At 33.6% G+C, this 13,669-nt stretch overlaps 1 protein-coding gene across 12 annotated transcripts in view; it reads right to left on the reverse strand.

Annotated features, from left to right (window-relative positions):
- MIPOL1 (mirror-image polydactyly 1) overlaps positions 1–13,669 on the reverse strand; it is a 377,520-nt gene that overhangs the window by 46,000 nt on the left and 317,851 nt on the right. For 10 of the 12 annotated variants that reach the window (XM_004465789.4, XM_071213965.1, XM_012528017.3 and 7 more), the window contains one exon: positions 3,422–3,652. The exons of the other annotated variants lie outside the window; for them this stretch is intronic. In XM_004465789.4, the coding sequence (XP_004465846.1) occupies positions 3,422–3,652 (231 nt within the window). The remainder of the gene's footprint in view (positions 1–3,421; positions 3,653–13,669) is intronic. 12 annotated transcript variants of the gene reach the window in all.

The following is a 13,669-nucleotide window of genomic DNA, read 5'->3' on the forward strand; positions in this document are numbered from 1 at the left end:
TATACAGAAGAGGCAATTGGGATGGTCTTGCTATTCTGATATTATGATGATATGAATGTAATTTATAGAACGCTTATAATAAAGTACCCGACATTTTACTAGAAATTTTATATGCTATCCAATTTATTCTTTATAACACTGCCTGTAAAGCAGGCATGATTGTCTTAATTTTTTATCTGAGGAACTGTTGTTTGGAGGGGTCAAATAATTTGGCTAAAGTCTCACAGGCAATAAATAGGAAATCAGGGATTCAAACAGATCTGTCTGACTATAAAGCCATGTTTTCTATTCTCTATGTTGCACTAAACATTGGAGAATACGTTTCTTTTTTTTTTGTTTGTTTGTTTTTGTTTTATTTTGTTTTTATTTTATTTTTCTTTTTTTAAATTTTTTTATTTTATTGACTTTGTAATAATATTACATTAAAAATATATATGTGAGGTCCCATTCAACCCCACCCCCCCACCCCACCTCTCCCCCCCCCAGCAACACTCCCTCCCATCATCATGACACATCCATTGGATTTGGTAAGTACATCTTTGGGCACCTCTGCACCTCATAGTCAATGGTCCACATCAAGGCCCATACTCTCCCCCATTCCATCCAGTGGGCCCTGTGAGGATATACAATGTCCGGTGATTGCCTCTGAAGCACCATCCAGGGCAGCTCCATGTCCCAAAGACGCCTCCACCTCTCATCTCTTCCTGCCTTTCCCCATACCCATCAGCCACCATGTCCACTTTTCCATGGTGGAAAGGGACAAAAGGCTTCAAGCAGAGGGATCAAGATATATAAATGCATTTAATGTTGAAGAAGCAAAACACTTCTGAGGAATGTGGTAGTGAAGTGTGGAATGATATGACAAGAGAAGGACGAACTATGTGGGATGCATTGTTCTGAAAGCATTATAGCTAATTCTCACAACATTATAAGGTGGATCCACATTTTACATATAAGGAAACATTAATACAGTGTGTTAAAATAAAATGACCAAGTTCACATACTGAATCATTCTGAATCCAGTTGTGATTTTAATCACTATCCTATATAGCTGAAGACATATGAGCATCTTTATTTTTTACTGTGACATATATTAACTTAATAAAAATGGGCAACCGAATTTAGAAATTAGGAAATTACTGGTACTCTTAAGAATAATAACTACAATGTAAGAGCCAGTCATCGTATATGAGGTAAATAGGGGAGTAAATGGGAACTGAGAAATTAGAGATTATGATTATACATCAGCCCTTCAAGAAAATTGGCTATAAAGGCAGAATTGACTTTTTGAGTTAAAATTTTAAATATTTCTTGGGATACTGACATATTTACAGAGGACTTTCAAAAATATTTGCTAATAACGGTAATTTGAGATTACATGCAGACCCTTAATGCCATCTAACAATTTGACTTTCAGGAAGGTTTTCCTATTAAATTCAATAAAATAAGCTGATGTCGATATTAACTGCAATGGAGATATACTATGCCTAATTGAGGATAATTGAAAATAAAATACAGTTGTTGGGGATTGGAGCATATTCCCCACAAAAGGTATATTCACATCTCACCCTCTGGTCCTGTGTTTATGGACCCACTGTAAATAAGATCTTCTTTAATCCAGATTAGTGGAATCCTTTATAAGCAGAATGAAAGTGAAACACAGAGAGAAGCCACCGGGAACAGCCAGAAGCTGGAAGTCAACGGAACCAGTAAGAAAAAGGAAAAGACGCCATTGTTTTGCCATGTAATGGAAAAGCCAAGGAACCTTAAAGATGGCCGGACAGCCAGAAAATACCAACCCTTGGAGGAAGTAAGCCTTCTAACCTGTGAAATCAGAAGCCAATAAATATCTGTTGTTAACAATCCATTGTGTGGTATATGTTTTAGCAACTGAGAAACTAAACTAAGAGTGGGTTGAATTTAAAAAAAAAAAAGAGTGCCTGATAATATTTGATCTACATGTTATTGTTGGAAACTAGAAGAGATTTAACATTTAATTCTTGTAAAATAACATAGTTGTGCTTAAATTCTATTCTATGGATTGGTGCCAGTTCATTAAAAAGTTACAGTCTGTAGTTAAATGTGCAAATCAGGATGGCAGAGGGAGTTGTCGATAAGATTAAACATATTCAGTTTAAAACATTATCTAAAATGATGTTATTATTCCTACTTCTTGTGTAAAAAGTTCTTTCTTTTACAAATTGATAATGATAACTGATGGGATGGGATAAAAAAAAGTTGACATTTCAAAAATTTTTGGAAATCTAGTTGATATCTCAAAACCACTTTTAGTGAACATATACTTTTAGTCATGTATAGAAAGGATTCCATGTAAAGAAGACTTTGAAATTTATATTTCTTTGTAGACTTTTGAGCAAAGAGAGCTAAATCAGACACTGATGGTAAAAAAAAACTGATTGCCACCTATAATGAAATGAGCTCCAACTATTTATCATGATGTTCTTAGAATGTTAATGTACTTTAAGAAAAACTGGATTTTGTGTGATCTTTTAACTTTTAAAAAAAGATAATTAAAAAAAAAAGAATAATGGTATATAGTTGTTCAAGAAATATAAACCTAACGTTTAAACCTACAAAAACACATATTTACATAAAACAAGGTTTAATACACTGTTAGTAAACCTTAATATATATAATTTGTAAACTATTTAAAAATGATCTTTATGATAGATTTATCTGATCATGGGCTATTAATCAAAATATAAATTCAGGGATGTTGGGGCAATAGTTGGGATGATTTATTTTCAAATAAGAAGTCCTGAGAAGAAATTGTGAATTTAGAATTACTTCATACTATAAAACTGGGGGAAAAAAGGAAAAAGGTATATTTTGGAAATTTAAGGTGATTAAATTTAAGGAAATTTAAGGTACATGAATGATGTACTGCTGTTAACAACAGAAAAAGAAAGGTTCAGTTAAAATGACAAGTTCTAGTATACTAAAGCTGCCAAAGAAAATTCTATAAAAATGTTCAAGTCCCATAAATTAACAAGTGACATCTTTGCCTGGTAAGTTATTTGTTAACATTCTGCTAGCTGTCATAAGGACTGACTTATGCAGACTTATTTACACTTTAATAAAAACGCAAAGCCCATTCAAAGTAAATATAATTATGAACAGTGAAATTAAATAGTATGGCCTTGGAGAACTGATGAAGATCAGTCATTAAACAAAATGGATTCTCTTAAATAGTAACAAGATTCTCAAGATAATGTCTTTTTGAAGCTGAGAATAGATATGAGAAGCAATCTAAGAAAAAGTTCATTTGGTTCAATCTATTGTCTTAAACTATCAGCAGTATGAATAATAAATAATACATTATTTGGGTGCCAAAAGAAAGCTATTTTTTGGTTTTGTTTTGTTTCAGGTTTTTGAAATAATACAAACTCATTTTACTTACTTATGAACTTTTTCATTGGCTATTTGAGAGGCGTCTATGGCATGCTGAAGTTGTAATTCCATGTTTGCTCGCTCTGTCAGAGCTTGCTGCAGTTGTGTAGCCAGTTCCTCATTTTGCTGTTGAGTGATGGAAACAATGTTCTCTCTGTTTTTCAAAGCTTCTTCATAGACATTAAGAGTATGGTTAAATTGATCCTTCAGATTTTCTTCTTGGGATAAAGATTTGTGTAAACTGAGAAAAGGCAAAAATAATATGTATTTGGCTGATTGATCAATCATCTAATTAACGAAAATCTTCATTTTACTAAAAATCAATTCAATAAATAAATACCCTTTCAAATATATTTTTAAATATTTAAATCAGTGAATGAAAACATTTAAAAATTCACAATATTATAATTGATAATTATTCTATTTCTTTGCTTCTAGGCTGAAAGCTACCCAGACGAGTGACTAGCTATGATCATAGAAGCTAACAAAAAGATGCTGTAGGATGTTAATTGAGTTATATCAGTGTAAATATTATACCAATTTTATTTAAAAGGAATAGCTAGGAATTGGAAAATAAAGTATCTCTGGATAAATAAAAGAATATAAAAGGATGACTGCAAAGAGTGAGAAGAAAATAGGCATCAGTTTAGAAGGTTCAGGGGTTATCATGCTAAGCACTTAATGAGAATGAATGAGGTTTGTGCAAATACAGATCAGCCCTATACACAGCATTTTCTACTTGTCACAGTTGAGATATAAATGAAGTTAATATCACTATCTATAAAACTGCATAGAAATGATATGTATTCAGATATATTTTCTTTTTGTTAATTATTCTTATGGTAAATACATCCACTCATTAAATCATACAGAGGAAGAGCATACAAATTAAGACTAAATGAATGCAGAATAAAATTCAGACAAATAGAATCCTAAAATGCTAAAGGTCAAATCTTTGATATGTCATTACACCTACCACCTGAGGTTATTCTGAAATGGCACCAAGCACTTCACTCAATTAAATAAAGACATTTTGAAAATATAAATATTTAATAAGGGAAATATAAAATCCACACAGGAGATGTTCCTTTTTTTTTTTTATTAAATAAAGTCATTTCAGTATATGCATACAAAGGATATGTCTATTGGAGGTTTGAAGTAAAATAGTGTAACTATATACTACAGGTTGATAATGTGAATAAAGAAAGTAATAAAGGTGCAAAAAAAGCAAGTCAGGGAACTTTAGTAGTAGACAAATACATAGACTCTGATGCTTTATTTACAACTGCTAAAAGTAAAGTAATTATAAATTTTTAAGTTATCTAAAAGTCTTAAAATGTGTTCACTTTGGAGAAAGTGGCATATAGAAATAAGAGGGACATGAGAAACAGCATTCCACTTCAGGATTCAAATTAGTCCCTAAAAAGAGACTGTTCCTAACTTTGGTCACCTGATCACTGTGGTGGTTTGAAGCTGTATGCATCCTAGGAAAACATGTTCTTAAATTTAATCCATTCTTGTGAGTGTGGACCCATTGTAAGTAGGACCTTTTGAGAAGGTTACTTCAGTTAAGAAGGTGTTGGCCCACACCTCAATCAAAACGATCCTTAATCCTATTACTGGAGTCCTTTATAAGTCCTTTATAAGTGAAATTCAGGCAGAGAGAAAGCCACAGGAAGTAAAAAGCTGAAATCAAAGAAATCCAGAGAAGGGAGAGACCAGGAGATGCCACCAAGTGCCTTGCCATGAGACAGAGGAGCCAAGGATTGCCAGCAGCTAGCCCCAGAATGCTAGTCTTTGGGGAGAAAGCATCACCGTGATGATGCCTTGATTTGGACTTCCTATTAGCCTCAAAACTTTGAGCTAAAAGACACTTATTGTTGAAGCCAAACCATTTCATGGTATTTGCTTAAAAGCAGCCTACAGAAACCAAAACAGTTACTATATATAAAATAAGAATGGTGTATAGTGCCATATTTGTAAAGTCTTCAATTTATCTAACCCTTTAATTTCTTCTCAGTTTTTCCTCCCAGTCCATATACCTAAAGCCTCATCTCACCCATTTTCCAGCTCCTTCCAAGTCCTCTCATACTTTCTGCATCTCTCTTGTTCTAAAGTCCAATTTCCTTTAGGCTACCCTCTTTATCTAGTTTAAAGAGCCAAGCAAAATAGAAATTTAAAATACGCAAAATAAGACACAAAAACCTTAAAAAAGGCAAGTCTCTTATTTTTGAGATATAAAACATTACTTATTTTAATTTTTTAAATAGGAGGGACTGGGGATTGAACCTGGGGCCTTGCACAGCAAAGCAGGCACTCAACCACTGAGCTACACCTGCTCTGCTTTTTCATTTTTATTACTTATGTTTTAATTGCTAATTACATTTTAAATGACATACAGGAAAATGAACATATATTTTGTATTCAGCTAATACCCATGAAGGATTTTTCAAACAGAAGCAGTAGTAGAGTGACCATTTTAAAGCATAAATTAGATAATGCTACTCAAAATCTTACAACAGAATCTCATTATACTCAATAAATCTCTAAACGTAACCACAAATTACATATATTAACTCACGAAACCTCACATCAACCTGTATAAGAAGTCCTATTAATATTCCTTTTTTACTGCTGAAGAAACAAACTAAGTAATAATTTAATCACCTTTGCACACCCAAAAGAGTCAGAATTTGTGCCATTTAGTCCTTCTCCAGAGTCCCTGTGCTGGAACACTCCTTTATACTTGCCCTGGTCTATAAAGCCCTGCATCATCTGGGCTCTGTCTCCTCACTTTTTAGTCACACATTCAGCTTTTGAAGTACTTAAAGCTTTTCCCTGCTTAAGGTCTTTGTATGGAACATCATTCCTTCCACACTTCTACTTGCTTAACTCCTATTCATACATTAGGTCTCAGAATAAATACCACTTCCTTGGAGAAACCTCTTATATCTTAATTGAAATTTGAAAGTCCCCCTCATTATATATTTGTCTGATAGACTTCACTTTCATCCTTCTTAGAAGTTATGATAATTTCCATTTTTTCAGTCCCATCCTGTGATGATGTACCTTTACTTCCCCAATTCCAACATTCCAAATACTCCATTTATATAGGACAGTTTAATTAAATGGGAAGAAAACATTCCTTAAGAAGTTGCATAAATATAATGTTCATAATTCTAGGGAAAATTTCCTATTGAAATGAAGGTGAAATGGGAAGGATAAATTCCAAGTAAATATAAGTCTGTAACCACAGAAACACATTTCTGCTTTTTTTAAACTTCAGAATTCTCTCTAATATTTCAGAGTATTCTTTTGTAAATTAACAAGAGGGCAAAACTGTATAGCTTTCTTCAGAGAGTTGTATCATATTTAACCTTTGTTCCAAAGTTATTTATTTTCAGATATGGTTTTTAGCATGGCAGTAACATTACAAGTTAACATGTAAATGACATTTGTAGGAAATATTTTAAATTATAGGAAGAATAAATGATAAAATAACACCAAAAAAGTCAATAAATCACACTCAGAAGTTCCAAAGGATGTAACAAACTGTGGATCACACAATATTAACAAAGGATGGTAACTGTTTTCTGTTCACCAGCTAAAGTGGCATAGCCATGAGGTAATACCATAATAAAGATTGAGTTAACTCTGCTTTCCAATTTAAAAATTATGTAATTCTTAATGAATTCAATTTTTCTAAGTATAGAAAGTAAGATTTTATTAATACTTTTACTTGGCAATATTTCATATTATCATAATCATAACTCACGTCAAATGAGACAACGGTATCCCCTACTCTGTTCATCTCACTGATTCCAAAGAAAGGCCAAGGTGGACAACACACTTCAGTGGGCATTATTCCAGTAAGTAGCATACAACAAATTTCCTTTCTGTTGTGTTTTTTTTTTTCCCTCTCCCTTTCCCCCCCAGTTGTCTGTTCGCTGTGTCTATTTGTTGTGTGTTCTTCTTTGTCCGCTTCTGTTGTCAGCGGCACGGGAATCTGTGTTTCTTTTTGTTGCATCATCTTGTTGTGTCAGTTCTCCATGTGTGTGGCGCCATTCCTGGGCAGGCTGCACTTTCTTTCATGCTGGCTGGCTCTCCTTATGGGGTGCACTCCTTGCGTGTGGGGCTCCCCTATGTGGGGACACCCCTGTGTGGCATGGCACTCCTTGCCCGCATCAGCACTGCTTGTGGACCAGTTCCACACGGGTCAAGGAGGCCCGGGGTTTGAACTGCGGACCTCCCGAGTGGTAGGCAGATGCCCTAACCACTGGGCCAAGTCCGCTTCCCTGTTGTGTTTCTTAATTTCAGTATTTTCTGTTCTGATGTCCTGATAGTTTTCCTGGTTCCTGCTTTAGCTTAAAATATTTTGGTAGTCTCAGATATATGTCTCACTAATATGACTTGCCTGCAGATATTTCTGTTCTCTTCTGCTTATCTGCTTACTCAGTTGTTGAACTCCCTTTCAATTATAATGTCATACATATATTTTACTTATTCTTGTAATTAGTATTTTTCCATTTATACTAAGTATTGATTTACCTGGCTTCTTCTCTTGTCATCTTCTTATTTATTCCTTATAGGAGATTACTTTACTCATCATTCTACAACATATTGACATTCTTCTGCTTATGCTATACTGATGATAATTTCTTAGTCCACAGTATGCTTCATATTTGCTATTTTGGTTGGATAAGTGTTTTTAGATTAATCATTTTAGAGGTTAGATACCATAGTACATATAAGTGGTTCTTAATTGGGGGTGATTTTTGCCAACCAGGGGACATTTTGCCATCTCTAGAGACATTTTTGGTTGTCACAACTGGGTAGTTGGGTCTACTGGCATCTAGTGGGTAGAGGCTAGGGATGCTGTTAAACATACTACAGTGGAGAGGCTAGCCACCCACAACAAAGAATGATCCAGTTCATTATGTCAAGGGTGCCAATCCTGGTATAGATGAAAGGTGCTAGATTTGAACTTCAGAAGATAGATTCAAATTTCTGGTTTTCTATTTACTCTGGGTCCTTTGGGAAAAATACTCACCCCTACCCACCACCAGTCAAAAATTCCTCAACTCTAAAACAGAAATATCATTGAGTTGCTATGAGAATTAAAGAGGTGATCCATATATAAAAAACATCTAGCACAATATCTGGCAAAGAAGAGGCATTCATTCATTTATAGTTTTAAAGAAATAATTTATATCTAACTAACTATAAAATCTTACACAATACTAAAATATCTGATAAATATTTTGATGAATATCTACTGCCTGTTTCAACAAGTTTTTCATGATTTAGGAGAGGTAAACTAGTTTTCTCAACCTTTATTCACTTACTGATAACATTCTTAAGTTGTGAAAAAAAGGGCAGGCTTAGCTTGTTTGACTGAATAAAAATTTAAAAAAACCAGATCAAGTATGAAAGGCAGAAGTATGTGCTACTTCTTCCTAGGTACACATTTCCTGAGAAGACAGTGTTCTACTTTTACTTCCTTTCAAACAAATAATAGTTGACTTCTTTCCCTATTTTTGAGGAAATCAGTTTATTCTCCAGTACAGTAGGCCATAATTCTGAATGTCTCCAGATAAAAGAAAATACATTCAGTATGATTAAGAGTGTGGTTGAGGAGAATTAATTTATAGGTCAATCAAGTGATTCCAATGATCTGTGGTCTCTGTAATCTCAGTTCATTCCATTTTATGAAATAACTTGTTAAAGTTATTTCAGAAAGGAAATTAATTTTTTTAATGTAATGGAAGTCAGTTAGTGCTGAATGTATCTAAATATTTGTTGAATTCATTTACTAGAAAAGAAACAGTAATCTATGCATAACTAATTCTAGGGATTCATTTTTTATATCTAATTATTAAATGTTTTACAGTACTCAAAAATTCTTGGAGAGTTAGTTCCTGTTGGTCCAAGAATGTATTACATGCTTCATGAATCTGGTCATCATGGAAGGAGAGGTGTAGGATGTTGTACTCACAAACTCACTCACATTTACATAGCACTGCACAGAATATAGGCAACAAAGTCAATATGAAATATTATCATATAACACATAAATACAATGTAATACAACATAAATTCAATGGAATACCAGCCAAAACTGGAAATAAAATTAAAAACTTGCCTGTAAATTTAACAGAAGGCAAATGTTGACTTCCAGGAAGAAGGAGAAAAAGAAGGTATGGTATAAAGAAGAAAGAAATGGAAACTTTAACTGAAAAACATAACACTGAAATAAAAATTCCCAATGTGTAGGTTTGAGAGCAAAATTACACTAAAAGAAGAAAGAAATGGTGAACTGGCAGACAGAACAAAAGAAATTGCCCCAACTGTAAAAGAGAAATTAAGACTGAAAAAAAAAACAAAAACAAAAAAACCAGAGCCTTAGGAACGTATGGAACTATACCAAAAGGTATAATATTTTTGTCATCAGGGTCCCGGGGTTAGAAGAAAAACAGGGTGAGGATTAACAAGTACTAGAAGAAAAAATGGCAGAAAACTTTCCAAATGTGGAAAGATCGAGAAGATGAGCTAACCCCAAAAAGGGAAAACCCAAAGAAATCCATGCCAGGATGCATTGTAACTAAAACTCTGAAAACTAAAAACAAAGATGAGATCTTGAAAGCAGCCAGAGAAATATGACATGATACCTATAAAGAAAAAACAATTATAAGGACAGTGGATTTCTCACTGAAAACTACAAGTCCAGGGGAAGTGGATGTGGCTCAAGTGACTGAGCTACCTACCTACCACATGGGAGGTCCTGGGTTCGGTTTGCTGTGCCTTCTAAAGAGAAGATGAGCATGAAGAGAAGACAAGTACACAGTGAGTGGACACAGAGAGCAGAAAGCAAGCACAAACAACAAGGTGGGGGGATAAATAAATAAAATAAATTTTTTAAAAAAAACCAACAAAAAACTTCCCACAAGTCTAGAAGAAAGTGGCCCAATATTTTTCAAGGACTGAAAGAAAGGAACTGTCAACCCAGAATTGCATGCCCAGTAAAAACATGCTTTAAAAATGAAGGGAAAATCAAGATATTCCAGGTAAAGATAAATGAATGGAATTTCTCATGAGCATATCTACCTTCAAAGAATGGCTAAGGGAAGTTCTTTAAATAGAAAGCAAATATAAAAGAAGGAAACTTGGAATGTCAGTAATAAAGAATATGGTAAGCAGAAATATGAAGAAATACAATAGGCATTCCTTCTCCTCATGATTTTTAAAAATAATGTTTGATGGCGAGCAAAAGTTATAATATTGTCTGATGTGGTTCAAAATGTATGTAGAGGAATTACAAATGAGAAAGGTAAAGGGATGTAAAGGAGCTAAGTTCTATAACTAACTGTAACTGGCAAAACAAGGATCTTAGTAAACTGCGATGTTATATGTAATTTAATGCCTACAGCAATGACTAAAAAGGGTATACAAAGAGATACACTAAAAAACACTACAAAAAAAAAAACGGAATTCTAACATATGTTCATATAACCCATAGAAAGGCAGGAAAAATAAAACAGAAATTTTCTAAAAGAGAGAACAAACAGAAAAAAAAGGTAGACTCAAATCCTAACTTAAATGTAAATGGTCTAAATACACCAATAAAAGACAGCAATTGGCAGAGTGGATTTAAAAACTTGACCTAACCATATGTTGTCTACAAGAAACTCATTTCAAATTACAAAATAGGCAAACTGAAAGCAAAATGATAGAAAAAGATAGAGCACGCAAACATTAATAAAAGGAAAGTAGGGGTTGCTATAGTAGTATCAGACAAAATGGGCTTCATAGCAAAGAAAGTTAACAAAGACACAGAGGAACATCATATTAGGATAAAAGAGAGAATCCATCAAAAATACATAGCAATCTTATATGTGTATGCAGCAAATGAAATTGAAGCAAAAACTGAGAACTTAAAGGAGAAATAGGCAAATCCACAATTATAGCTGGATCTCAACTATCTGAAAAATGTTGGAGAATTACTCCTGCAAAGATATAGAAAAACAAACAACATCAATGAACAGGATCGAATTCACATTTATAGAACATTGCACCCACCAAAAGCACAATGTACACCCTTCTCAAATGTCCACATAACATATACTAAGATAGAGCATGTTTTGGACCATAAAAGAAACCTCAACCAATTTAAAAGAACTGAAATCACACAGAGTGCTTTCTCTGTCCACAATGGAATAAAAACTAGAAAGAGATATCAGCAACATACCAGGAAAATTCCTATACACTTGGAAACTAAACAACACATTTCTAAATAACGCATGGTGCAAAGAGGAAGTCTCAAGGGAAATTAAAAAAAAAAACTTGGAATTGAATGAAAATGAAAATATAACATCAAAATTTGTGGGTCATCAGCTAAAGCAGTGCTGATAGGGAAATTTTTAGCACTAAATGCTTACATAAGAAAAAGAAAGTATCAAATCAATAATCTGAACTACCTCAAGAACTTAGGAAAAGAAGAACAAAATAAATGCAAAGCAAGCAGAAGAAGAAAATGAAGACAAGAGGAGAAACAATGAAACCGAAAACAGAAAAGGTAGAGAAAAATCAATGAAACAAAAACTTGTTTTTTTGAGAGAGCAAGAAAATTGACAAACATCTAGCAAGACTGACAAAGAAAAAAGAGATAGCACAATTCCCAATATTAGAAACAAAACAGCAGATATTACTGAAGACCTTGCACACTTAAAAAAAAAGGGAATTAGAATAAATGAAACAAGTCCTTGGAAAACAGTAATTACCAATATATCCACCACTCTGGATCTATCCTCAGAGAATTACTGCTGAGAGAACAAAGTTAATCTCAAGAGTAACCTTTCCATAGAATGCGTTCTTGAAATGACAAAATTATACAAATGGAGAACAGATTAGTAGTTGCCAGGGTTTAAGGAAGTCAGATGAACCTGAATATCTATATATTTCAATCTAAAGGAAAAGCCTTTAAAGAAAAAGCATAGAAGTTTGCCCCTATTCTTGTCTTTGATAGCATTTTTATTAAAGATTCCATTGAAAATATAAAAACGATTGCCAAAATTTCAGGTATATGAAAAATTGAAGAGGATAGAATAAAAAATATTTTGATTGAATAAAGTGAGAAAATACAAACATGAAATGATGTATTTAGGTTTTGAGAAATATTTATTTAGGTAATTTATTTAGGTAATTTATTTAGGTATTTAGGTAATGAGAAATATCTGATTGAAGAGGAATTATGCAAATAAAAACAAACAAGCAAAAAGCAGGAGGAGCTTCCAGTTTTAGCTCCAACACATGAAGTGCTAGGAAGACATCAATGCCATCTTCACAAGAAAAAGGCTAAACAAACTGAAAATAAATGACTTTTTGAAGATCAATCAGAGAACTGAAGTCAAAGGACAAATTACCACCCTAAAAATGGGAAAGATACACAAATATTGAAAATCCCAGCTGAGATCAGTTTATATGGAACAGAAGCCACTGGAGCCAGTAAGAGGTAGGAATACATTATTGACAAATTGCTGAAACCTGAGTGTAGACTAGACTGTGAGTTCAAAACTTCTGAGGGCCCAGTCTCACAGAAACCCCCACACTTTTTTGAGTTTTATCAATAAAAGCCCCACCAGATATCTCTTATAGAGAATATCTGAAGACTGAGGAAAAATCCCCTTATGCTTCTTGCAAGAGGAATGTAAAACTAACCATTTTGAAACACATCCAGGGAAAAAAGTAACCATTTTGATATCTGCCATAAGAAAAGACTTTCTCCATAAGAAAAGACTGCTCTCAAGGAAGACTACTTTGAAGAGCCTTGTCTGACCTGGGGGAAAGGCAATTACACTCCAGAACCCTCTAGCCTTCCTGTCTCATATAAAAGGAGGGGAAAAAAAAGCTAAGAAACTCTTCTTAAGTCACAGCCCAGAGACTCAGGCCCATTAATAAAAACCCTGAAATATAATCATAAGAGTATAGAACACTTACTTCCCCTTCCCAACAACTTACCACCACATCAGCAGGGATTCAGTAAAATAACAGTGGATTACAACTGAGAGAGCTGTAAGGAATATTTTATTGTTTATGGTTTATACAAGTTTAAATGAGTTTCTTATTATTTTCTTTCAAACTAGAGGAAATTGAAGCCTGTGACACCTAGAGCTATAGCAAACCTTAAATATAGCCAAACTCCTAGACAGATTAACATAAACACTCACAGTAAAAACCTGATCACCTCAGTTCTTATTACCAT

The sequence above is a fragment of the Dasypus novemcinctus genome, chromosome 3, assembly GCF_030445035.2.
Source record: "Dasypus novemcinctus isolate mDasNov1 chromosome 3, mDasNov1.1.hap2, whole genome shotgun sequence".
NCBI classification, from domain to species: Eukaryota; Metazoa; Chordata; class Mammalia; order Cingulata; family Dasypodidae; genus Dasypus; species Dasypus novemcinctus.